The following is a 24,680-nucleotide window of genomic DNA, read 5'->3' as shown; positions in this document are numbered from 1 at the left end:
AATGTAAAGAGCATATAATACGAACCACTGTACCATATTATATAGTACATAATCATATCACACCTGACCTGCAAGAACACAGCAATTTTTATGACACTCCAAGAGATATATGCCCACTCTACAGCTGTATCTACACACAAAAAAAGAGAAAACTAGATATATCGCTATGGCGACTGATATGCCTCCGCAATAATTCATGGTTCTCCTAATAGGTCTATAGTACAATGTCTTGAGAATGTGTGATGACAGTTTCACACAATTTGTAAAATATTAAAACGACCGGTTTGACACAAATGTGCTGAATGTTCACTTTCCTAGAACTAGGTTCAACTGGATGAATGATTAAAATGTCAGAGTGCAGGTATTTGGGGAACTGATGATTTTTACTTGACTTTTGGCCCTTTTATAAGTTTATGCATTTAGTTTCAAGGTATTGAGAAAAAATATAATTTCAGTATCAAATGGGAAAATAGCATTATCGAAACCTGGCCTTTGACCTTTGACCTCAAAGTTCCAAAGAGAATCACTGTTAGGTTGAACATGCATAAATATGTACGTTTCATGATGATACCTGAGTTACTTTTGAGATATGGAGGAAAAAGTGCAATACAGCACTTTCACATGACCTTTGACCTTTTGGCAAGAAACTTCCCACAGAATATATATTGGGTAATACATGTATACATCAAGTTAAAAAAAAAAAAAAAAACCTTTAGGCATTGCATAAATATAAGGAAAGTAGTGATATTTTGAGGAGTTGACCTTGACCTTTGACCCCCTGACCTCTGACCCCTGACCCCCAACTTCCCTAGATAATCACTGCCCATCGGTACAAGCATATATACTAAGTTCCATGAAGATACCTTGAACCATTTGCGAGATATGGAGAAAAACATGAAATTTCAATTTTTTTTCACAAAATAACCTGTGACCTCTGACCTTTGACCCTGTGACCCTAAAATCCACACAAAGTATTATCCCCCAAGGATAAACCCTCATACCAAGTTTGATGTAAAACCACCACACGGTTCTTGAGATATCGACAAAAACAAAACGGGACGGACGGACGTACGTAGTAACATACGGACGGACGGACGGACGGATGGACGGACGACCCGATAACATAATGCCTCCGGCCACTTCGTTGGCGGAGGCATAAAAAGAAAGTTTGAATGGACAAAGGCAAATTATAAGTCAGGCATTGTCGTCACCTCAGGAGCATGAAGGATGATATCCCATTGTATTTCTTTTTGGTGCCGAGTCTTCAGACTGTTCTCCTTTTCTGGTATGACACATGTCTGGCTGAAGTCATTGTTTACTTCTAACTCCATGCCATACATATCCTCAGTCACCTGATTATCAAAGAGCATTTAAAAGGTATCACAGAGTATTAGTTTGTACAATCAAGTCAATCTTAAATATGTTTGGTAATGGTATGAGTTCTCAATGAAATTAAAACTCCCGACGCTTAGAAAAGCAAGTCATGCTTTACAAAGTTCTACAGATGCAGAATATTCTCATGATTTATCATAAATCCAGGATGATGACTAACACATAGGGTATGATTTGCACTTTTTTTATTTCTTCCAAATAATACTTGATTACATCCCCTTGATACGGACAACTGAAACAAACTGTTCTATCACAAATTAACTTCAATCTCAATTTCCTTAATTTCCATTGATGGAGCTGTGCTAAAAGATGGAAAATAACCTCAATATCATTCACATCATATCTCGCAGAGTCTCAATATGAGTTTTGAAAATTAACAGTGGACAACTTCACAATAACGTTTAACATGAATCCCCCTGATGAATGTTTGCAGATACAGGGGGAACTCTGTATAATGAACACTGCTAAAACGAGATATCAGTTATTACGAGGAAATTTTCCCGGTTCCAAATTTCCTTCCACACAAGTCTATGTAAAATGCTACTCTTGTAGCGAGATTGGCTATAATGAAATAACTGCTATAACAAGATAAATTTTGTGATTTCCAAACAAAGAAAAACATAGCCAATCAAACCTGTTATAGCGAGGTAAAGCAAAATGTCCTCGGGCAAAGCTTTACTTCGCCTGTGCTATCATGTTCCGAGATTGTACAGCTCGATCGATGCGCCAAAAACTGTCTTGTACACACATATTTTCTTCAGTGCACTCCAGCTAGCACCGCATGTTGTACATGTATGTGTGTGTGCGCGCGCACTGATACATGCAGAAAATGTGGTGGGACGGCAGTATGTTTAACATGACATCATCATGATGTTTAGGAGGTGTAAGGCAATCTGATGCTGTGATTGGCTTTCTACATAGGGAATTCCCCATCTTCACACACACGCAGTCATAATGTACATACAGAATGTGTCACATACACACACAGCATTGTGCAGACCATTATTCAAGCTTTCCATACACAACACACACCCATACCATAACCATATACCAATCCACAGACGATCTTGACACAATCGCAAGCTATATGAATTTAAAAATTCAAACATCTACAATTACTGATAAGAAAAACATTCTTGATATTGGATTTCATTAGCAAAAAAAATCTTCTCACCCATAAAGGTGAGTAATTCCCTCACACACATGACCAAGTTATCAGTATTGATTGAAAGATGATGGGTAGTCTCACATGTGCAAATTAATGTCTTTATTTTATGCATTCTTTTATGCCTACTGATATAACAAGATATCGGCTATAGCGAGGAAAACGACTCGGTCCCGACCATCTTGTTATATCGAGTTTCCCCTGTATGTAAATCAAACTGTACGAAACAAAAGCAATAGTTGTGCGAGTCATTTACCTACTACCCTAAAGAAGTTATGTAAGACTTTTGACAATCTAACATGGCTTCTCATGGGCATCTTTAAGAAGCCATCTTTAAATAGTCATGTGACTCCTATTACAGTTTCTTATTCCAAAGGTTCATTTGGTTCGTTGGTCCGAAAATGAAATAAGGTTTGTTAATCTGAAAATGAAAGAAGGTTAGTTATTCCGATGATACATTTATCTGAAAATGAATAAAGGCTCATTACTTTGAGATTATAAAGTGCCTGGACTTACTGCATTCTCTTCATCTACTTGGACGTCATGTGCAAGGTCATCCAGCCAAGAAAAGAGCTTCATCTCACGAGCCTTGTCAAGTTTCATGATCAGATAGTCATGGCGTTCCCTCCATTCATCCAGTTCCTCTACACTGTGAGCAAACTTGCAGTCATTGTTGTCGCCATCTGTTCCAGAGAACTCACACTGACCCATTTCATTTCTAGAAAGATATAGCATTTGTATGACATAGTACTCATGTCTTGATCTGTTAATTTCCTCATAATCATTTGTCTTCAGTTGTTTCCTCATTTGGTCCTACAGTTACAATATGTATGTCACCATTCACTTACAACTCAAAAATATATCTTGCGCCACATACCCATTCTGATACTGTTGAATTTGTTTAAGGCCACATATGAACATACTGTCCATGGTGAAGTGTACTTCATGCTCAAAAATACTTAGAGGTATGTACTTCACTCTCACACCAGCTATATTTTCATCACCCTGATAACAGCTAACAAATATTCATATTAATGTTGATTACATGTAGCAATATGGTCAAGTAATTTCAAAGTGACTTTTAAGGAGTTCAATGGCCAGTACTCTCTGACATATATGTATGAGTGGAAATAGCAACAACTTACTCCCTGCACATCTTGTAGCGACCATCTGCATGGGGTGGGCTGCGGTATTTCCAGATGCGGTCAGAGTCTGAAAGAATCCTGGCCTTGTGCCCAGGAGATTGGCGGTGATCCTCATACTGCATCTGATTTGAGGTAGAGAACCGGCAGTAGGGGCAGTGGTACTTGCATGCTGGTGCTGCTGTAGAGTCTGGTGTTGGAGTTGGTGTTGGTGTTGATGTTGAAGGGATGCTCCCTACCTGGGGCGATGCAGTCCGAGATTGTTGTTGCTTGGCAATGACCAGCTCAATTGATTTCACTGAAGGAGCAAGTGGGATTTAGTTTGTAATAGCAAGGCATGAAAAAAATATGCACAAAGCTGCCATATATCAACGAAGTTTCATTTGATCTTAAATCTTCCTAGCCTATAATCTAGAAAGTGGATGCAGCTATCAATAATCGTCTTTGTTGTTACGCTAAAGGTCTGATGTGGCGAGACTATTGTCTTTGCCAAGTGATGCATTTGATGCAGCGAGACTACGAACAGTGGATGCGTGCGAAGCATCCTCCGCCTATTTCCACTTGTCTTGCTGTTTTCTAATTGTCAATTTTGAAATGGTGGCAGTTTTCATACAAAAAACTGTTGATTCACAGTCGATAATAAGAAAGCAATGACTAAAGCAAGAAGAGTGGATATAGGTGGTGGATGCTGTCATTGTTCATAGCCTCACAGCATCAGATGTTTAGTGTTACAGCAAAGGCAATAGTTGCATCCTCTGCCTAGATTATAGGCTAGAATCGTCCGTGCACATCACATTACAAGAAATGAACAACAAAAATATATTTGATTTTTGAAACCCTAATAACACGAATAGAAACTTAGTTTGCAGAAATCACTGCCATACATCCTGAAAGAATGATATCAAATACCAAGCCTTTGAATGAATTTTTTGTGGACAAACAACAGGAGTATATCAACCCCTCCAAACTCAGCTACAAAATTTAGTGCTGTAATCACTACAGAGATATAATAATCTGCACCTACTTCAATATGCCTTAATGAGTTTTTGATGTCTGTTTCTGGACACAACTTATGCATTTGTGGGCTTTGCAAAATCCTTTGCTAAATGGGGCAACTGCTTCGGACGAATGAGTGAACAAGTACTAACAGTCAACTGTGCCATTTCAGCATAAACCTGTTATTATTCTCATTCAAGCTCAACAAAGCTCTCTGAAAATTTATTGAAATGGCAGCAGCTGAACATCTGCCGGTTTATCAGTCCTGGTTCCCTTATTTTCTGGAATAGGTAGGATACCAAAATGTGAGCTCTAATTCCAACACACAATCTTTTTGTATGGCACTATGAGACAACTACAAACACGGACTTGTATTCATATAATCAGTACAGTGGTTTTGGAGTTCCACAAGTTGTTGTTCTGTTTCTGTTTTAGCTAGCCCGTCCAGACGCTTTTAGTACGCTGTGCAAATACAGCGTCCGACAGTCGAGGCATGCAGCTTCAAAGTGGGGAACCTCAACACAACTACAAAATTTAGGAAAATTTATACGTTTCTTCTAAAAACAGTATACGTTATTCACGTTAAATGCATGCTTGTATTACAGAAGCATTGTTCGCCACACCGGGTCCATAGAGAGCCCTCGCTATAAGTCCGTGGAACAAAAAAAAAAGACAATTTCTGGCGCAATTCCCGACCGTCGGGGTTCATTGTCGCAGAATTAAAAATGGCGCCTTCATCTATGCGAATTATACGCATGCGTGACCGGAAGTGCTCCAAAGCAAGCGCGGCGTGTGCGTTGAGAACGTATTACAGCACCTATATCGTATGGCGTACTGCCCAACGTCGTCTGCTGCGGAGAGATCTTATGCGTGACCTTTTGAAAGGGCATTCACATCACGTATTCAAATTGGCCTGGCGTGAAAGACGATGTACCGTTTGGACATGCTGGATATAATCATCAATTTCGGTAAGTTGCATAATGTGAATTTAAATATTGACAGCATAGATTTTGATTTTGATTTGATTTATTCACAAAATGCATATACATACATTATTCACAAATATGTACATAGTTTGTACATGAGACATGTTATTATACATTTTGTGTGAATCGTCATAAGCTATGTAAAGCTTGACTGGGACGTCCAGTATGGATAACGTACACATATTATGTACATAAACATCATACAAAAAATGTATTATGCGCATTCAATTGATTCATAGATAGGGAAATGAGAGGAGAGAGAAAGAAAGAGAAAAAAAAGAGAGGAAGAAATAAGGACAGGGAAACTCTACATCAAAGTGATTTAAGGGTATACAAGATTGACAATTCTGGTGTGCAGCTTTTTTCTGAAGGAGAAGCAGTGAGTTGAGTTTAGTCTTCTGACAAGCCCAAACGATATTGCAGTAAGAAATATAAGGCAGAATAAGGGAATTATAAATGGTGAACAACGTAGAGCTTGATATGTATGGTCTGAGTTTGTACAATATTCCAACTCCGCGTGCTACAGAAGTCACAACATTGGCAATATGCAGATTCCAGTTCAACTTGTCATCTATAGTAATGCCTAAAAACTTCGTCTCATTATTGAAGATTTTATTAGATGAGTTTGTGGTGACAAAAAAATGATCTAAAGTATCAAAATTCAAAGTGATCGCATGCGATCGTTGAACTCTCTTCGTGGTTGGTGGTCCCGACTGTACAGCCCTGTCGCTACCTACAGCGACTGGGCTGTGTATAGTTATGTTTTAGCTTGATATTCACAGCATTAAGTAATTGTACCACGCATCAGTATAAATGCAGGAATCAACAGGCAGTCTGTTACCTTTGTATTTCTTTTGGTAATCCCACAGCTCCAATTCTTCCCAGAAGTGAGGGAAAAGACACTGTTTGCCAAACACACGCTTGCATGATTTGTTCTGCCAGCAAATTTTAAGGTTGATTTCTGGTCTCAGCTGAAGTGGTCTAGGGAAGATACGAAGCCATTTTCCCTGGGATGAGGCCCAAACCACTCTGACAGTGTACTGACCCCATGCATGTCTCTCTTTTCCTGAGCAGTAGGATTTTTTCTTTGGATCTTGCATCTGAATGTCACTGGAATCAAAACACGATCCGCACACAACCTTGGAGGCAGAAAGAGAAAGAAACAAACATCATCACAAACAAAGGAATATCTAGAATCTACAAATCAGCATAAAAAATAAAGCTACCGGTACTAAATATTTATATATTTATTTGTCAATACGTTGATAGCTTAATGATAGTGCATGCATACATTGCAAATACTACAGTAAATGTGGAACATCCAGGGCTCGAATTCATTGACGGCTATTGATGGCCATCGCCGTTGATATCTCTTTGGTTGGCCGTGATGCCCCCATGAAAAATTATATTCTCAAGGTCATAAATTTACCTGCCCTTTTGGCCGTCGTACCCTGTGGTCAAAGGTGTGCCCTTTTTCTATCAGCCATCATGCCCCTTTTCTCTTGGTCATTATTTCTCCATCATGTCACACATATCTAAAGGCCAATGAATTTATTCAGACTTACCAGAAACTATAACCTAGCGGTATCGCTAGTTTCTGGTACCGAAGTGCCTTACATTGCACTACTATTCATCTTTTCTCTTTTTTTTAGTGGCCTGGGTGCCCTTTCGACCAGACTTAGCTGCCCTTTAAAAGTGGCCTTATTGCCCTCTCAAATGGCCTTGATGCCCCTTGAAATTTTGGGGTATCTAATGCCACTTTGCCTCAAGCTGAAGTGCCCTTTTAAAATGGTCTTGACCTTCAAAAATCTTATTTCGGGCCCTGGGTAGATCATAACTTTGTCTACTGCAGTCTGTGAAGTTGTACTAGTCAAGAAAACTCCAGATGAAATATTATCAGTGAATAATAACAATAAAAGCTATTTTTTATACAGCATATTTCAGACCTGCTAAGAATGTTAGTGGGCTTTGCAGATTATTTCACAAAATAATACTACTGTTTGGATGACTAAAACTGCACTTGGCTGCATCAATTGAGTTTTTGCTCCAATCATGATCACCTGAATTTCTAATTCTACCGCATATTTCGTACCTTGATGGTATGAGAAAATGGAGGGTATTCCCGGAAGCTTTGCGTAGCATCACAGGATGGGGCCAAGGTGGCTCGAGTTGCAGATGCAATCTGGGGCTGCTTCCTGCTTTTCCTGTCACTTGTCAATGAACCTTGGGGCTTAGCACTTGCTCCTTGGATGCCGAGAGGTCCCAACGCTGAGCCTTCATTGTGATGAGCTCCATTCTTCAGTTCAGAACAGATGGGCCACAATTCTTCCATTCTGATGCCATGGGACAGCTGGAGTGCCCACAACTCAGACTCAGCCAGACTGTGTGCAAAAGAGCACTTGTCACCCAGCCGACATCCAAAGGTCTCGTTAATGTGCCAGCAGAGAGGGATTTTTTTGGTCTGGTGCCGGAAAGGACACTCCCTGACCTTGAGGTACGCTCCACCACAGGAATGGACCAAATACTGCCCAGCAGCTATGGAGTGGTCTTTATTATATTCACAGATTTGTGGATTCGAAGCCGTCGGCTGGCTGATTCTACGAGGCCTATCGTCGTAACACTTTGCACAAAGAACTAGAATCTCCCCACCAATTTTCTCTAGCACCTCCCTGACTGCCTCCATCTTTGCTGGGTCTAGCTTTTGCTGCCCTCCTGTTTTTGTTTTATTCTGTCTGATACCTCCTTGGGCTTTGGCTGTACCAGACAGGACACCTGAAGAGAAAGCTGTCGCCATGCTGGAAGGGTGGTGCATGAGATATTCCATTACCTCTGCTCGATCAAAAGTTCCTTGGTGTTCAGCACGCCAGACATCTAGCTCAATCCTGCTATGACTGTAGCGGCAATCCTCTACCTGGAAAGTAAGAAAGAGGAAAAAATATGCTACAACGATGCCACAAACATCCTGAAATATTCCATGTAATTCTGATCTACAAATTTCAAAGAGGCGTATCTCATGTACTCAATACATGAAATTCACTTGTTATCTCTGATTTTATAACTGACAGGATATTAGTTACAGAAACATGAAGAGGTGCACAGAAGCACACAAACTGAGACAGGACCCAAAAAAGTAGGGAGGAACTGGAGTAATATCAACAAAACTTTCTGAAAGACATCACGCATTTAATCACCTTCCCACACTGAGAATGGGATGAATATGGACAAGATATAGTTTCAAAGTGAAGAGCATGGCGGTATTGCACAAGTAATATTCTGGAACAACTTGCGTTAATTGTACCTAGACCTTTTACAACTAGAAACATTCACTTTTAACTGTTTCTTTCTAAGTGACTATAGTTAAGTATAAAGGCATCCTAATAATTATATTCCTGCTTCAAGATAAGAAAATCTCCTAATATGACATGTCTGAAACTTAAGATATTAATGTACAAGGTATCAAATGTAACAATCTCTGCTTCAAAACAAGAGAATCTACTCATCAAATATTCGCATGAAACTTCAGACACTTGGTTACAAAGCATGTACGGAAAGTCACACCACATCACAATGCCTTTCAACACAATTCCAATATATGACAGCAACCATATCTTTGGTAATGACTCTGTATTTCTTCTTTCGATACTGTTGGTCATTTTACATCTTTGCTGCACTATTTTTCTCTCTTCTCACACAAAGTAATTGCATGCAAAGAGACTATTTTTACAGTACCAGTACTATAAATGTGTCTCACAAACTATTCATAAAGTTAACATCATTAGAAACATCATTTTCGACTATCATCCTTAACAATTGACCAGTGTGAAATAGCTCTACCTGGCATTTGCCCTTCGGGAACTTGTTACAAAGCAATTCTTCTGCACGCTTTGGGCGAGGGCGCACAAGTCCATACACAGGACTGGAATCTGCTGAGGGACCATTTTCCTCCAGCTGACAGAGCAGTAGGTCTTTCCCACACTTGGGTCCATGAGCTGGGTTGAGATTCAGGCTGAGGAGCAATGAAAAGATACATGGCATCAAACAATATCCCAAGCACTAGTAGCTGCTTCTCCTTACTCACCTTCCTTAATGGATTCTTCTTTGTCCTTTTATTCTCTTCCTCTTCTTCCTCAGTTTTTCTCTTTCTATACAGTACTAATAATGTGCTTAATGACAGACTATCATTTTAACATATAAAACAGAGCAGTTTATCCAACCATTTACCTATCAGTGTGCCATGTACAACGGGTGTAATATTCCACTTGACTTGACCCTGTCATACTTTTCCAATGTGTACGTCAATGTCAAATTTCTCTTCAAAGAAGTTTCGTTTTAGAACCATGAACTAGCCCCTTTTTGAATACATGACTGAATGCATTTTTCACTTTGCAATTGATTTGCAACTTCTGAGGCTTTTTTCAGTCTATTCTTTGCTGTCAGCAGATCCCCTTTTACAGCAGTTACAAATACCCAGATGTAATGTACCATCTGCAATGATTACACTAATTGCACTCATAATATTAGACAAGGTCTTAATCGATGCTTTGGAAAGAAATAAAAAGAACTAGAAATGTCGCTATGGCGACTGGTATGCCTCCGCCATAATGCATGATTCCCCTTTATAGGTCTATAGTACATGTGGACAATGTGTGATTACATTTCCACAAAATTGGCAAAATAATTAAAATAACAAGGTTGTCACAAATGTGTTGAATGTTCACCTTCCTTGACCTAGGTCTAATTGGATGAATAGGAGAGCATGTATTTTGGAATTTTAGGACTTTAACTTGACTTTGACCCATTCATAAGTTTATGCATTGAGTAATTTTCAAGGCATGGAGAAAAAGTGCAATTTCTGAATTGAATAGTAAAAAATTGTTACCATTTTCATCTGGCCTTTGACCCTAAAATTCATAAGATAATCACTGTCAGGCAGAACATGCATAAATATGTAGTAGTAAGTTTCAAGATACACGTAACCTGAGCCACTCCCGAGATATGGAGGAAAAAGATAGTTCAGCACTTTTACTTGATCTTTGACCTTTTGACCTTTGAGGCAAAAAAAAAGAAAAAAAAAAAGAAACTTCCAAGAGAGTCTGTATTGGGTTATACATGCATAGACCAAGTGTAAAAAAAAATTAATCCTGCTGGCATTGAATAAATATGAGCGAAATAGTAACATTTTGACGTGTTGCCCTTGACCTTTGACCCCTGACCTTTGACCCAATGAACCCTAAATTCTCTAGATAATCACTGCCAGTCAGTACATGTATATACACTATGTTCCATGAGGATACCTTGAACAATTTCCAAGGTACAGAGAAAAAAGTGAAATTTTAATATTTTTACTTGACCATTTGACCTTTGACCTCATGACCCCAAACTTTCACCAGAGAATCTTAATTGGGTAATACATGTATACACTAAGTTTCAAGAAAATATCTTCAGGCATTGCATAGATATGGTGGAAATAGTGAATTTTATGCATTTGACCTTGACCTTTTGACCTTTGACCTTGAGCATGTGCGCCCAAAAGTTGATAGGCACAACTTCACCCCCTAATACACATACATGCCAAGTTTCATTAGGATACCTCAAAAGGTTTTTTAGTTACGCTGTCCACAAAATTCATTACGGACGGACGGAAGGACAACCCAAAAACATAATGCCTCCGGCACCACTTCGTGGCGGAGGCATACAAACAGAGTAAATCTCCATCCCGTATATATGCTAACAGTTTCTCTGTGAAAAAGAGACAGTCCACAGATTCCCAGTGCTCATCAGCTGTTTGTGAGCCAGAGATCAGAGCTGAACTGCCGTCTCACCTGTAGCAATTGACGCCATCTTGGTTCCTCTTTAGGGTATAGCAGGTCTTGCAGGCGAGGCGGAATCGATTCTGCTCCAGCCATTTCCTGGAGACTCGCGACAGAGGCTGCCCCAAATCCTGAGAGGACTGTCCTGCACTGCCTGGCTGCCTCTGATCACAAGGTGAGGAAGTCAAAGACAGGGATGGGTCACTGTCTCTCCTCGCACTGGCATTTTGGCCCGTGTCTGTGGACCCAGCTTGACTGAATGATGATCCTCGGCGACCTGGCTTGCTTTTCTTCTGACAAGATATAACATGCATATACATAATGTATAGACATGGACAATATAAAGTTGCACTATGAAGCTGCTTTGTTTGAATATTCAGTCTGTCTCCAATAACTCCTTGAAAGAAAATGAACATACTACATACATTAACATACTTGCAAAAACATGAACTCATTCACACACACATGCAAATATTGGCAATAGAATACATTCATTCATCATGTGACAGTTCTACAGCATCTGCATCACGGTTAATTACAATGTACGTAAGCTTCCTTTTCATAAGAAACAGGGACTAATCCAGCATGTTCCTCATCTTAATTATTCACACCTCAGGACTTATAGGACCTACATGTATATTTGAAATATTCTGACAAAATTCTTACAACCATCATTTAACACAAAGGCTGACATACACTGTATTTATCAGAACATGGAACCCTGCATCCTACAAATATATACTTTAAAAACTCTTTGTTATCATACACTAGCCTGTCACTTGCCACGTGACTTTGCAGGCATTACAATTAATCCCTTATTAAACTTAGCCTTAAAGCAAAATGAGCAACCCAACTAGACTGAAACAGTGCAACAATCCCTTACATTATGACGTTAAAGTAAGAACTGAGAGGAATACATCATCCCTAGTCACTGCATGATAATGTCTTTCTTTTTTTTTTAAACCTATTGAGGAGGGTATGATTTTGCTACAACACGCATTTCCCATAGACGCTTGCCCGAGTATACTCGGGACTCATCCTCAAAGGGTTAATAACCTTTGACCATTCAAAAAGAGAGCACATCAGCGGATGTGCTGACCACGGAACTTTGCACAGTAACGCTAAGGGCAAGTTAATATGCATACTTGGGTTGCTGGGTCACTGGGCAAGAAAAGATGGTCCACCAGAGTTTGGTGGCTGTTCAAAGGCACCTCTGATCACCTCTGATCTACTGTACATACTTGAAGGCATTTGCATGCATGATGCATGCATAGGCCTACACACGCAGGCACACACATGCAAACAAATGTTTCCCCCTTGAGAACCAGAAGCTGACTGTGTATATACCAACAAATGTATTTACCACATACACAAAAGTACACAAAGACACAAAGAACAGAAGGTGACATGAAGCAAGGTGCTCTATTTTAAACATACATTGCTTCAACAGACCAGACAATATCAAAATTCATTTTTAACAGGAATATTTTTTTCATTGCATGTTACTGATATACATTATAGCAAATTCATGTCCTTTTAAAGAGACCTTCGCAACTTTTTGTTATCATAAAGCTTAAATTGTTCAACAATAGAGGCAAATATATAGATAGACCACCATCATTCAAATTCTGAACAAAAAGAAAAGTTGGGTCTGGAAATTACCTGTTGCTGCAGTACAGCACACCAAATTTTGTCCATGTCTGGTACCTGTGCACATGTGTGTAAGTGTAAGTGTGTGTGTGTGTGTGTGTGTGTGTGTGTGTGTGTGTGTGTGTGTGTGCGTGCCTCTTGTCTGCATATATATGTGCACATATGACAGCTTGCCACTTCAATATCCTACTTAGTATTCACCAAGGCTAGAGTCATTCACACACTCTATCATGATTCTTAACCCGTTGAGGACGGTTTGATTTGGCTATAACACGCATTTCCCATAGACACTTGCTCGAGTATACTCGGGATTCGTCCTCAACGGGTTAACATGACTCTTTTTATCTACACCACAGAAACTTCCAAATACTTATATCTTTGCTTTCTTTACTTTTCCCTCTCTCCTTTTCCACTTCTCCCTTCAATTGATCTTCAACTTCTACATGTTTTGTGTCTATATCATGAATAGAATGATATGACGAGACAGTGATAGTTATCCAGGGTAGCATATTTGGTGTTTAGGCAGCTCTTCCAGAGGGCCCTGTAATCATTATCACCCTACAATTGTAATCTTGTTAGGCTCCCATTTTTACATCTGAGTGAAGAGGGAGATCATACCTAAATGTATTGTCCAATAATGTATAGAAAAACAAGTGGCAGGATTTGAACTAGGAATCTCTTGACTGAAAGTCCAGAGACTTATCCACAATACAACAGTGCTCCAAACTGACTTAAAGTACGTTATTGGACTGCAAAGAGTCTAGAATGAATTAAATTTGCATACGGAAATGAAAAAGATCCATCAATGTGGACAAGATAAATGTTTCTATCTTTAATCAGAATGTATGATGGGTGGAAGAGAGCACAAGTCCACAGATTAACTAATACCTGCTTCCGTTTTGTCCCTGTCTTCATATGTTCCTGGGCGATCCAATCCATGTCAATGTCATTAGAGTTGGTGGAGGCATTTCTGGTGGATTGGATGATGGATGCATTTTGCTCCAGCTCCTCATCTAACACCTGCCTCAGCTGGCTGGCACTCCAAACGTTGAAATACTGAAGCACAACTTGCTGAAGGGGAGGCCAGCAAAAATCAATATACAGTGCAAAGCAAACATCATACACACAATCCTGTTCCATTCATCACAAAGTACAAATTTGCAGACCATCTACTTTTGCTGTTCGTTTAATTGAAAGGGTGCCCATTGTACATCACTTTTATGTTGTATACAAAAACCTTGCCAAAGTCAATGCATCTGGGAGAATGAAAATTTGTCATTAACTTACTTGATGATTGACTTGTACATAAGACAAATGGTTAACTTACAGTCATTACACATGCTTACACCGAGTTTGTAGCAACTACCAGTACATGTACATAATAAGTCAACTTCAGTTGCAAACTTGATATGCATACACCAGTTTAATTCAGAGATAATGTGACAATGACTGCTGATGCTGTGAATTTTTGGAACGAAATTATATTTGAACTTCTTCACTTTCACTCTATGACAGAGACAATTCAAACAATCAGATAGGCAAGTTAAGGTATGAAAATTGCAATTTAGTCCCTGTTTAACAGAGTGTTTCAAACCAGAGTTAGTGCAACAACATCCGGGCAATCTCTTTTTACCTTGCCTTTTAAAACAGTCCTGTAAAATGTTGCTTGGACATTGTAGCGATAACTTTTGCCAAATTCTACCTCAGGGTACATGTAGTTACCCAACAGTCCCCTGACATTACCTAGACAACCCTTCTGTTAAAACACTCTTGTGGTAACATTCTTTTGATACACTCAACACATACGCCCAAGTCACATTCCAGCAGAATTTGATAAAGTCACAACTTCTCAGTAATGAATGAGTACAGCAAAATGAATGTTCATTAGTTCTCATAATTACATCTGAATGGTTGCTACCTGCATTCTTCCACAAACTTTCACATGAAAACTCCTGACTTCTGGAACCCATTTCATAAAAAAGTGATATGATAGCAACTCTTGCTGGAATGGAAACTGTCATAGCAACGAGAAGAATCCAGCTTCCTGATTGGCTGTTGCCATTGAAAGTTGCCATTCCAGCAAGAGTTGCTATCCTAACATCTTTTATGAAATGGGGCCCAGGTATCCTAAATTCCCCTAAATAATGGGACAAAAACATCTTAATAACAAAGCTTCAAGTATGATGCCAGTTCTAACCAACCACTTTGAACCAAGAGGTAGAAGGAAAAAAAAATGTCATGAGTAGATGAGTCAAATACTGTATACGCCGAATATTTCGTGAGGTTTTTATTTTCGCGAATTTCGCTAGTCAGCTGCTATTCGCGAAATTAAAAACACGTGAAAATATTGACTTAAATGCCGATATGAATGTGACGTACGCGTATACATTTCTCCGTTCAGTATAGGACTCCATGATCGCAAATTTAACCACTCGCGAAGTTGTCAGGAAGTCCCGATTTGCGAAAATTTTGACTTGTAAAATATATGGCGTATACTGTAGACTCTTCTATGTGTCTCTCGTATCAATGACGAAGTCGTATGGTACCATTTGTCTTGGAGCCAGTCTCAGAAGCTGATGGTAACATTCTCGCAGTTTGGCTGCCACCCTCTCGGAAGGAGGCTTACTCAGGAGTGCACGTTTAAATTCAATGACAGACGTGAGAGTCTGCCGTTCGTCACATTCCCATGACACTGCACAGAGAAAAAACAAAAACAAAGCAAATGTTGACAGTGACTCGACACAACTTAACTTTTCCAGTCTAAAGACTCCACACTTTAAACTGATCTCTCTCCAGCTAGAGGATAGCATTCTGATCCTTCCTTTTCTCATGCCCCTCTTCTTTGCTTCTTCATAACCTCATCTCTTCTTCCCTTTCCTTCACCCTCTTCCTCTTTTCCCTCTCTCTTCCTCTTCCCCATGTTCTCTCAATGTTCTCTTCCTCCTCCCAAGTCTGTAATCTTACATGACTGGTGCTACAGTCACTTTACAAGGACCTGCCTGCATAGATGTACATCACTACAAAACAACCATCTTCCATTCTGTAGCAAGTTCCTTGGAAGGCATCTCAGCCTTGGTTTGTTCTAGTTATTGGCTTGAGTGACTTGTACAATCATACCAAAACATTGACCAGACTAACTGCTATGATTGCAAACACACATTCAGAACAGCAGCTGAGTATGCCACCACACTGAATGAACAATACCTCAGAATGCACACCCAACACTGATTCAAGGACCTACATGTAAATATGACATGTACTGTATCATGTGATAGTTAATGACACATGCAAAATGTTTGAATTTGGTATTTGTACCCATATTTTCTCAGAGCACAACACTTGTGTAGTAGGTTTCAACAGGGATGACTCACCGTTTTGTACACTGCATTTGGCAATCTGAAGGAAACGCACGCAACAATCTGGCCTTTCTGTATGTCCATTTGCCTAGAGGGGTGAAAGAAATTAGTGATTAAAAGTTTCAATTGGCTGGTTTACTAAGGTGATTAAGTTAGCAGATTTATTTTTTCCTTTAAATCGTTTAGGAAAATGTGGTAATTTTTGTTTGATTCTCATATTCTTATCGAAAATTTCATTACTTGGAACCAAGTTTGCAGCATTACCGGTAGTTCTTCAATACACTTTGGATCCCAAACTCATCCTGCTAGTGTACAAATGACGCACATGTCTAAGTGCTTGAGTCGGAATTGTGCACATAATGTAACTATGGAATGCTTAACCCATGAAGTGAAGCCGAGTGCATTTAGGCTAAATTCCATAGTTACCGCATGCACACTATTCCGACTGACGCAAGAAAAGACAAGTGCGTCATCTGTGTTATAGAATGCCTTATTTAGGGATATTTTTCTTGCCAAAGTCAATTTTTCTATCATGTTACCCGATGGCAGATTTACTGGATGCATTTCCACTTGGCTTGCCACAGACAAGAGCCCGAAAATCATGCATCCAGTACTTCAAAACCATGTATCCAGTATTTACCAGATGCATGATTCTTAGCCAAAAGGCGACTTGTACTGAGTGCACGAACGCTTGCTTGATGCATGAACCTTTGCTACACGTACGTGTACAAGTGCGCATACTCTTGCTAAAGGTGCGCTATAACATGTTTACCACTGTGACCCAGCATGCAGCCAGGAAAAAACAAGGCAAGTGCCAAACTGTGTCTCGCCCAGTCGCATACAAGAAATTAATATTTTCCTAACTCCCAGAAGTTTGTTGACCCGCCTATGACCTTTGACCTTGTGGTGACCTTCAACTCCCCAAGGGACATCTACCATCCAAGTTTGCTCACACACGGACAAAGGGATCAAAAGTTATGAGCCATAATCAAAACGTGCCATAAAAACTTAATGGGCCCTAAAAATTTGTTAACCCCTTTCTGTGACCTTTGACCATGTGATGACCTTTAATTCCCCAAGGGACATCTACCGTCCAAGTTTGGTCACAAACGGACATAGGGATCAAAAGTTATGAGCCACAATCGAAACGCGCCCTAAAAACTTAAAGGGGCCCTGAAATCCAAATGCATGTTGATCTGTGTTGATTTATAATACCCTCAACATCACTTTTGCGTTGAAACGAATATCTAGAAACATTCCATATATTTTTAATGATTTTTTCTTCTATTTTTCTTCAGATTACTTGGGAACGCCCACAAAAAATCCTTCCAAACCAATCAATATTCATATTCTTGAGATGACATCATCTGTCAATCATTGCTAAAGTGCTGAAATGTCTAACAAAAGACATTGGAATGCACCTTCCCCTCGACTCAGCATAACTTGCATGTTTCTGTCATATCATTGTGACTAACAAAAGACATGGCGAGGGAACATGCAAAGGGCCCTTTAACATTGGGCCCTAAAAGTTTGTTGACCCCTGTCTGTGACCTTTGACCTTGTGATGACCTTTACCTCCCCAAGGGACATCTACCATCCAAGTTTGGTCACAAACAGACAAAGGGATCAAAAGTTATGAGCCATAATCGAAACGCGCCATAAAAACTTAACAATGAGCCCTAAAAATTTTAACCCCTTTCTGTGACCTTTGACCTTGTGAGGACCTTTTACTCCCCAAGGGACATCTACCATCCAAGTTTGCTCACAAACGGACAAAGGGATCAAAAGTTATGAGCCATAATCAAAACGCGCCATAAAAACTTAACATTGGGGCCATAAAGTTCATTGACCTCTGCCTGTGACCTTTGACCTTGAGGCACCCTTCATGTTTAATAAAATGTGTAACTTTGCATAATCACTCTTCCCTCCAAGTTTGATTGAAATTGAAATCCTCAGTAGAGAGTTATTCAAGTTTTTGTAGCGTTACGGACAGACGACGGACAAAGAACAGACGGACGGACGACGGACGGACGGACGGACGACAGACGCCGCAGGCGATCCCTTAGTCTCCTCCCCACACCTCCGGTGGGCTCGACAAAAATCAACGTATAGCTCTCGACGAATGAGATTGCAGGATTCTCACTACCAATTCTATAATGCATGATTGCATGAAAGAGCTTCACATGATTACATGCATTTTCAACTATTTCAAAACGTTGGCATATTCGATACTCCTACGGTACATACTATTTGGAATATATGACATCACTTTTTCCAAGTAGGATACTACCCTGTTAAATGATGTAGCAATTGTGACCAAAGATTATAAACAAGCTGCACTGCAGTGGTGCACTATAATCTTTGACTGTTACATCATGATCATTCACGCTTTGTAAAGGTCACTGTAGTATCCCTCCAACATCACATCCACCACATGACTTCTCATCTCATTTTTTCCCATCTTAGGGCTCTGGTGCCTCTAACAGCACTATAATGGAGTCCCCTCTCCCCATAGTTTTAACCAGAAACTCTCAAGGTCAATTATATCTGCATCCTAATTCAGGCAGTCCTTGGGCAAGCTCTCCAGTGTCAAAAGTAACACTTGCATAGATGTACGAACATAACTGTACGTATTTAACTTGAATATAAAATATAAGTATTTAAACCAACCTATCACTCTCTAAGTTAACTGTTGCTTTGACAGTATAAATAATTGTGGTGGGGCTGGAGTTATCTGGTATTTGAATTGCAAGCATTTCAAAATTATATGAAAAATACATTGACAAAACATATGACTATCATACTAATATTAATTAACAATTCACCACTGACAGAAATATCCAAGAATCATGAATTCAGGAAATTGCTGAGATATAGGCACATGTAACTATAAAGAGGGCACTCAAGAAATCCTTTTCATCTGATAGGCTGGTGTGACATCTACATACATCTGCACCCATAGATACATTGACACTACTGCCTATAATTCAAATATAAAAGGCACTGAAATAAGAGGGTAATTTCAGCAAGCAGTCACCTTTCTTGAATAAAGTGTACTTGTTTATACAAATTTAAATCATTGCATCTGGACATACTGTTGTAAATTCTGAGGACAGTTTCATGCCAATCCTGGATGCTTCATCAGCCCATCTGATCAGTAATTCCAGATGCAATAATTTAATTTTGTACCTTTATTGACCATTACCTGGCTGAATCCAAACTTACATCAATTGCTTACACAATTGTAATTATTTCTGGTTTTTATCAGTGGAGGTCTCGGAATCCCATTTTCTTTGCTCAATTCTCCACTGATAAATAATATTCACTTTTTTGGTCAGTTTTTCTGTTTGTGTTTGTTACATACTCAAAATGCTGCATCACTTTGATGATCTCTCGCATTTATCTCCAAGTTGAATTATCCTTCGGGTTTATGCCAGGTTCAAGTGTGTACATGTGTGTCACACACAATAACACACTGCTATAGCTTCTGAGTATTCGAGCATTGAGAATTTAGGGTTTCTAGGACGAACGCTGAACTAGGGCTTTCTATAGCTCAGTCGGTAGAGCACCGCGCTAGCATCCGGAGGTCTCGGGTTCGAATTCCGATGGAATCCCATTTTCTTTGCTCAATTTTCCACTACTAAATGATATTCATTTCTGGTCAGTTTTTCTGTTTGCATTTATTTCTGGTTTTGTCAATGATTTTCACCATTAGCCAGGTTCTATAGCTTCTTACATTTTTTAGCAAAAGAAGGGTTTACTCCATAAAGGGAGACAAAGGAGAGTCTGCCCCCCCCCCAAAAAAAAAAAAAACCTCCAAAACATACACTCCAGTGTATATGTTTTGATTTTGAAATATGTATTATGATATTTGTGAATGAAAGCCGAATAAATAATAATAATAATAATAACTAGAGATTGTAATTTGTCATCACTGACAAATTAAGGTGATCCGATTTTTTTTATCATTGATTCAAGTCCTGATCGCAATAGGCATGACAATACCAGTTTCATCTGTGTTTAGAGACATTGGCCGTGTGATGTCTGGATTCTCATTTAGAAAAGGGGGTCATATCTGCCATGTTTGGTACCAAATTCTGTATACACTGAATAACGAAGATACAGCAATGAATACATATGACCTTTGACCCACCTTTACACTCCCAAGATGGCATCTGAGGAAAAAGTGGTTATTTTGTAAAATGATTCTTGCGACATCGTCTATATACGTGTGCAAAATATGGCAAAGATAGGACAGGTATTCACCAAGATACAAAATGCAACATTTATGACCTTTGACCCTTATTTACATACCCAAGATATTGTCCAATCAAGTAGTTATTTCATGAAATAATGTACGTGACATGAACTCCACATGTGCAAAATATGGGGGTGATAGGGCGTGTTTTTCTTGAGTTATTGCAAAGAAAGTTGCAGAAAGAAAGAAATATCTGAATACATCGAAGATAAGATTCAATTTCAACCAAGATTTTTAACATAATTCTGACATCGTATGAAAAAACGAAGGGCACGTAACAATAGCGCAAAGTCTCAGCTACAACATATTGAAATCTGGGAGAAATTCATCGAAGGGTAAGTGAGCTAGTGCTCGATAAAGACAATCATGTCAATTTTCACATCTAGAAAAATTCCCTCCCATAGAGATAACACGTCATAACGAAGATACAGAAAGAAGCACATATGACCTTTGACCCCGATCTGCACAGACAAGATGGCATCTGAGCAAAAAGTGATTATTTTGTGAAATGATCCTTGTAACATAGTTTTTACGTGTGCAAAATATGGAAAAGATAGGACATGTATTCACCAAGATACAGGATAAAACATTTATGACCTTTGACCCTAATTTACATACCCAAGATGGTGTCCGATCAAGTAGTTATTATTTTATGAAATAATGTACGTGACATGAACTATGTGCAAAATATAGGGCTGATAGGGCTTATTTTTCTTGAGTTATTGCAAAGAAAGTTGCAAAAAGAAAGGAATATGAAAATACATCAAAGATAAGCTTTAATTTCAACCAAGTTTTTGGACGTGATCCCGACACATACGAAAAAATAAAGGGCACAGTTACGATAGCCCAAATTCTCAGCTACAACATATTAAAATCTGGGAGAAATTCACCGAAGCATAAGTGAGCTAGTGCTCGAAAAGAACAGTCATGTCAATTTTCATTTCCAGAAAAACTGCACTCCCATAGAGATAACACGTAAACTGGTCAAATTTGACAAGATTACTCTCAATCAATTTTTACGAGGTGATGCCGACATCCAATCAAACTTTTGTAAGTTTACGTTTGAAAGAACATTAAATAAGCTACAACATACTGAAATCTGGGTGACAATCAACAAAGGAAAAATGAGATACGCTCGAGTGAACTTGAAATTTGATGACGTTATTTTGAAAATTTATTTTTTTTACCTTATTAAGAAATTTGATATCTTTTAATCATTTTGCCAGCATTGCCACCCCATGAAATGACATGTACAACTAATCAACTTTCAAAATATGTAAAGAAAATGGGGGGTCACCGTCCATCCTGACGAGTAAAATCGGATTTAAAATTGGCGTTTTTTTTGGCATAGTTGCACTGTATATCGCCATTGACGCGCGCGCGGAATTTCAACTTTGATTGGCCCGTATGACGTCATATTGAGTCGGATTGACATGAAACTTGGTAGAAATATTCCTTGACATTTCAGACATTCGATCCGTGCGATAAAACGGGAAATTTCTATCGCATACTGAGCTGTGCGTGCGTATATGCGCGCGTGCGTACGTCAATTTTTTTTGAAATACTCAACTGTAAATGACCTGAAACGTGTGCAAAACAATTTTGAGGTTGATTAGAGCATGTTTAAATTTCAACGCGCGCATACGCGCTCGTTTACTATGAACGTGACTAAATTTTATGAAATATATCAATAGACCTTGACTTGAACTATATGATATCTTAATTTCATTCAAAAATTCCGTTCCATTAATGAGATATTGATGTAAACGTGATTTCAGATAATGACGTCATAATGACGTCACGGTTAACTGATCACATTGATACACTAGATCTGTCGTCCTTAAGACATGATACATATATGGTATAAGTTTGAAAGTGATAGGTAGGGGACTTTTTGAGTTAACCGCTGCACAAGATTTGAGGAGAAAGAAATAAAGAAGAAGAAGAAGAAGAAAGAATCCGTACAGATACAATAGGTGATCCGAGAGGATACTCGGATCACCTAATAATATCCCCCTAGGGCTGCTACCTGCTACATTTGGTGAAAATTCATTTCTGGGTTTTCAAGAAAAAGATGAAAATGTACAATTTTTTATAGGTTGTGTCTTGGCGTAATCTAAAGCTGCTTTTCTGCACAGCACAAGGAAGAGAACATCCAGTGAAAATCTGTCATGGGGTTCTCAAGAAGAAGATGAAAATGTACAATTTAGGCCCCATTACAGCCCCTCCCCACCCTTCTCCCCTGGGTCCCAAGGGGGGCACCTCTGATTCCGTCATGAACAAACCTGAAACTACAGTCATCAATGTACTAACTCATAATATTAACTTAGCTCTATCACTTCTAGTTCTAGAGACAAAGATTTTTAAAGATTCCTTAATTTGGGGGAGTTTACGCCCTCCCCCCCCCCCCCCCCCCCCCCCCCCCCCGGTGGGCGCCAGGTGAAGAGCGATCGCAATAGCTCACTTGAGCCTTCGGCTCAGGTGAGCTAACAAGGAAATGCTTGGGCACACACATTTGATTCTACATGGCACGTAAAGGAGTTGGATCAGATGAGGGTTAGTATAGAGAAGTTGAGATGGATCCATCAAAGTGCTGACTGTTGCTCTTCAAATAACCTCTTCCCTGCCACAGGCTAATTTTTTTTTTTTATAAAAGGCCCATTTCTACTACTAACAGAAACAAGAGACCCGCGGGTCTAGCGCTCACCTGAGTATCGCAAGTTCACCTTTCATGCAGTCACTAATCTAAATTATTCACAGCTCTACCAAAATTTGACCAGGCATTCTCAAGTAGAAGATGAAACTGTACAATAAGGGCCCAAATTTGTTAAGATTCCTTAATTTGGGGGGATTGGGGCCCCCTGGGGCCCTCTGGGTGGGGCATGGTGCGCATTTTTATAAATTGAGATCCTGACCCCCTAGGGATGCTACCTGCCAAGTTTGACGAAAACACATCATGAGGTTTTCAGGAAGAAGATGAAAATGAACAATTCAGGTCCCCATTTGGACCTTCCCAACCAACCCCCCTGCCCCCAAGAGGGGCACTCCTTGATCTCCTATGAACAAACTTGAAAATACAGTCATTAATGTACTCACTTATAGTATTATCTTACCTCTATAACTTCTGATTCTAGAGAAGATTTTTAAAGATTCCTTCATTTTGGGGTTTGGGGCCCCCCTGGGGCCCCCTGGGTGGGGTATGGTGCCCATTTTAAGAAATTGGGATCCTAACCCCCTAGGGATGCTACCTGCCAAGTTTGGTGAAAATGGGTCATGGGGTTCTCAAGAAGAAGATAAAAATGTACAATTTAGGCCCCATTAGGACCCCTCCTCACCCCCTCCCCTGGGTCCCAAGAGGGGCACCCCTGATTCTGCCATGAACAAACTTGAAACTACAGTCATCAATGTACAAACTCATAGTATTAACTTAGCTCTATCACTTCTGGTTCTAGAGAAGAAGATTTTTACAGATTCCGTAATTTTGGGGCGTTTGGGCCCCCTGGGGGCCCCCTGGGTGGGGCATGGTACCCATTTTAACAAATTGAGTTCCTAACCCCCTAGGGATGCTACCTGCCAAGTTTGGTGAAAATGGGTCATGGGGTTCTCAAGAAGAAGATGAAAATGTACAATTTAGGCCCCATTAGAACCCCTCCCCACCCACCTCCCCTGGGTCCCAAGGGGGGCACCCCTGATTTTGCCATGAACAAACTTGAAACTACAGTCATCAATGTACTAAATCATAGCATTAACTTAGCTCTATCACTTCTGGTTCTAGAGAAGAAGATTTTTACAGATTCCTTAATTTGGCGGGGGGGGGGGGGGGGGTTTGGGCCCCCTTGGGGGCCCCCTGGGTGGGGCATGGTGCCCATTTTAACAAATTGAGTTCCTAACCCCCTAGGGATGCTACCTGCCAAGTTTGATGAAA

The 24,680-nt window shown here is 39.7% G+C and overlaps 1 protein-coding gene across 1 annotated transcript in view; it reads right to left on the bottom strand.

Annotated features, from left to right (window-relative positions):
• LOC140235525 (3'-5' exoribonuclease HELZ2-like) overlaps positions 1-24,680 on the bottom strand; it is a 74,376-nt gene that overhangs the window by 41,430 nt on the left and 8,266 nt on the right. Inside the window, exons 5-14 of the mRNA XM_072315548.1 lie at positions 16,513-16,585; positions 15,688-15,833; positions 14,030-14,212; positions 11,504-11,784; positions 9,516-9,687; positions 7,774-8,592; positions 6,523-6,820; positions 3,703-3,997; positions 3,074-3,275; positions 1,212-1,352 (exon numbers count right to left, since the gene is read on the bottom strand). Coding sequence (XP_072171649.1) covers positions 1,212-1,352; positions 3,074-3,275; positions 3,703-3,997; positions 6,523-6,820; positions 7,774-8,592; positions 9,516-9,687; positions 11,504-11,784; positions 14,030-14,212; positions 15,688-15,833; positions 16,513-16,585 — 2,610 coding nt within the window. The remainder of the gene's footprint in view (positions 1-1,211; positions 1,353-3,073; positions 3,276-3,702; positions 3,998-6,522; positions 6,821-7,773; positions 8,593-9,515; positions 9,688-11,503; positions 11,785-14,029; positions 14,213-15,687; positions 15,834-16,512; positions 16,586-24,680) is intronic.

This window comes from Diadema setosum, chromosome 11, assembly GCF_964275005.1.
Source record: "Diadema setosum chromosome 11, eeDiaSeto1, whole genome shotgun sequence".
Lineage (NCBI taxonomy): Eukaryota > Metazoa > Echinodermata > Echinoidea > Diadematoida > Diadematidae > Diadema > Diadema setosum.
The sequence above is the reverse complement of the archived record's forward strand: the minus strand, read 5'-3'. Positions and strand labels throughout refer to the sequence as shown.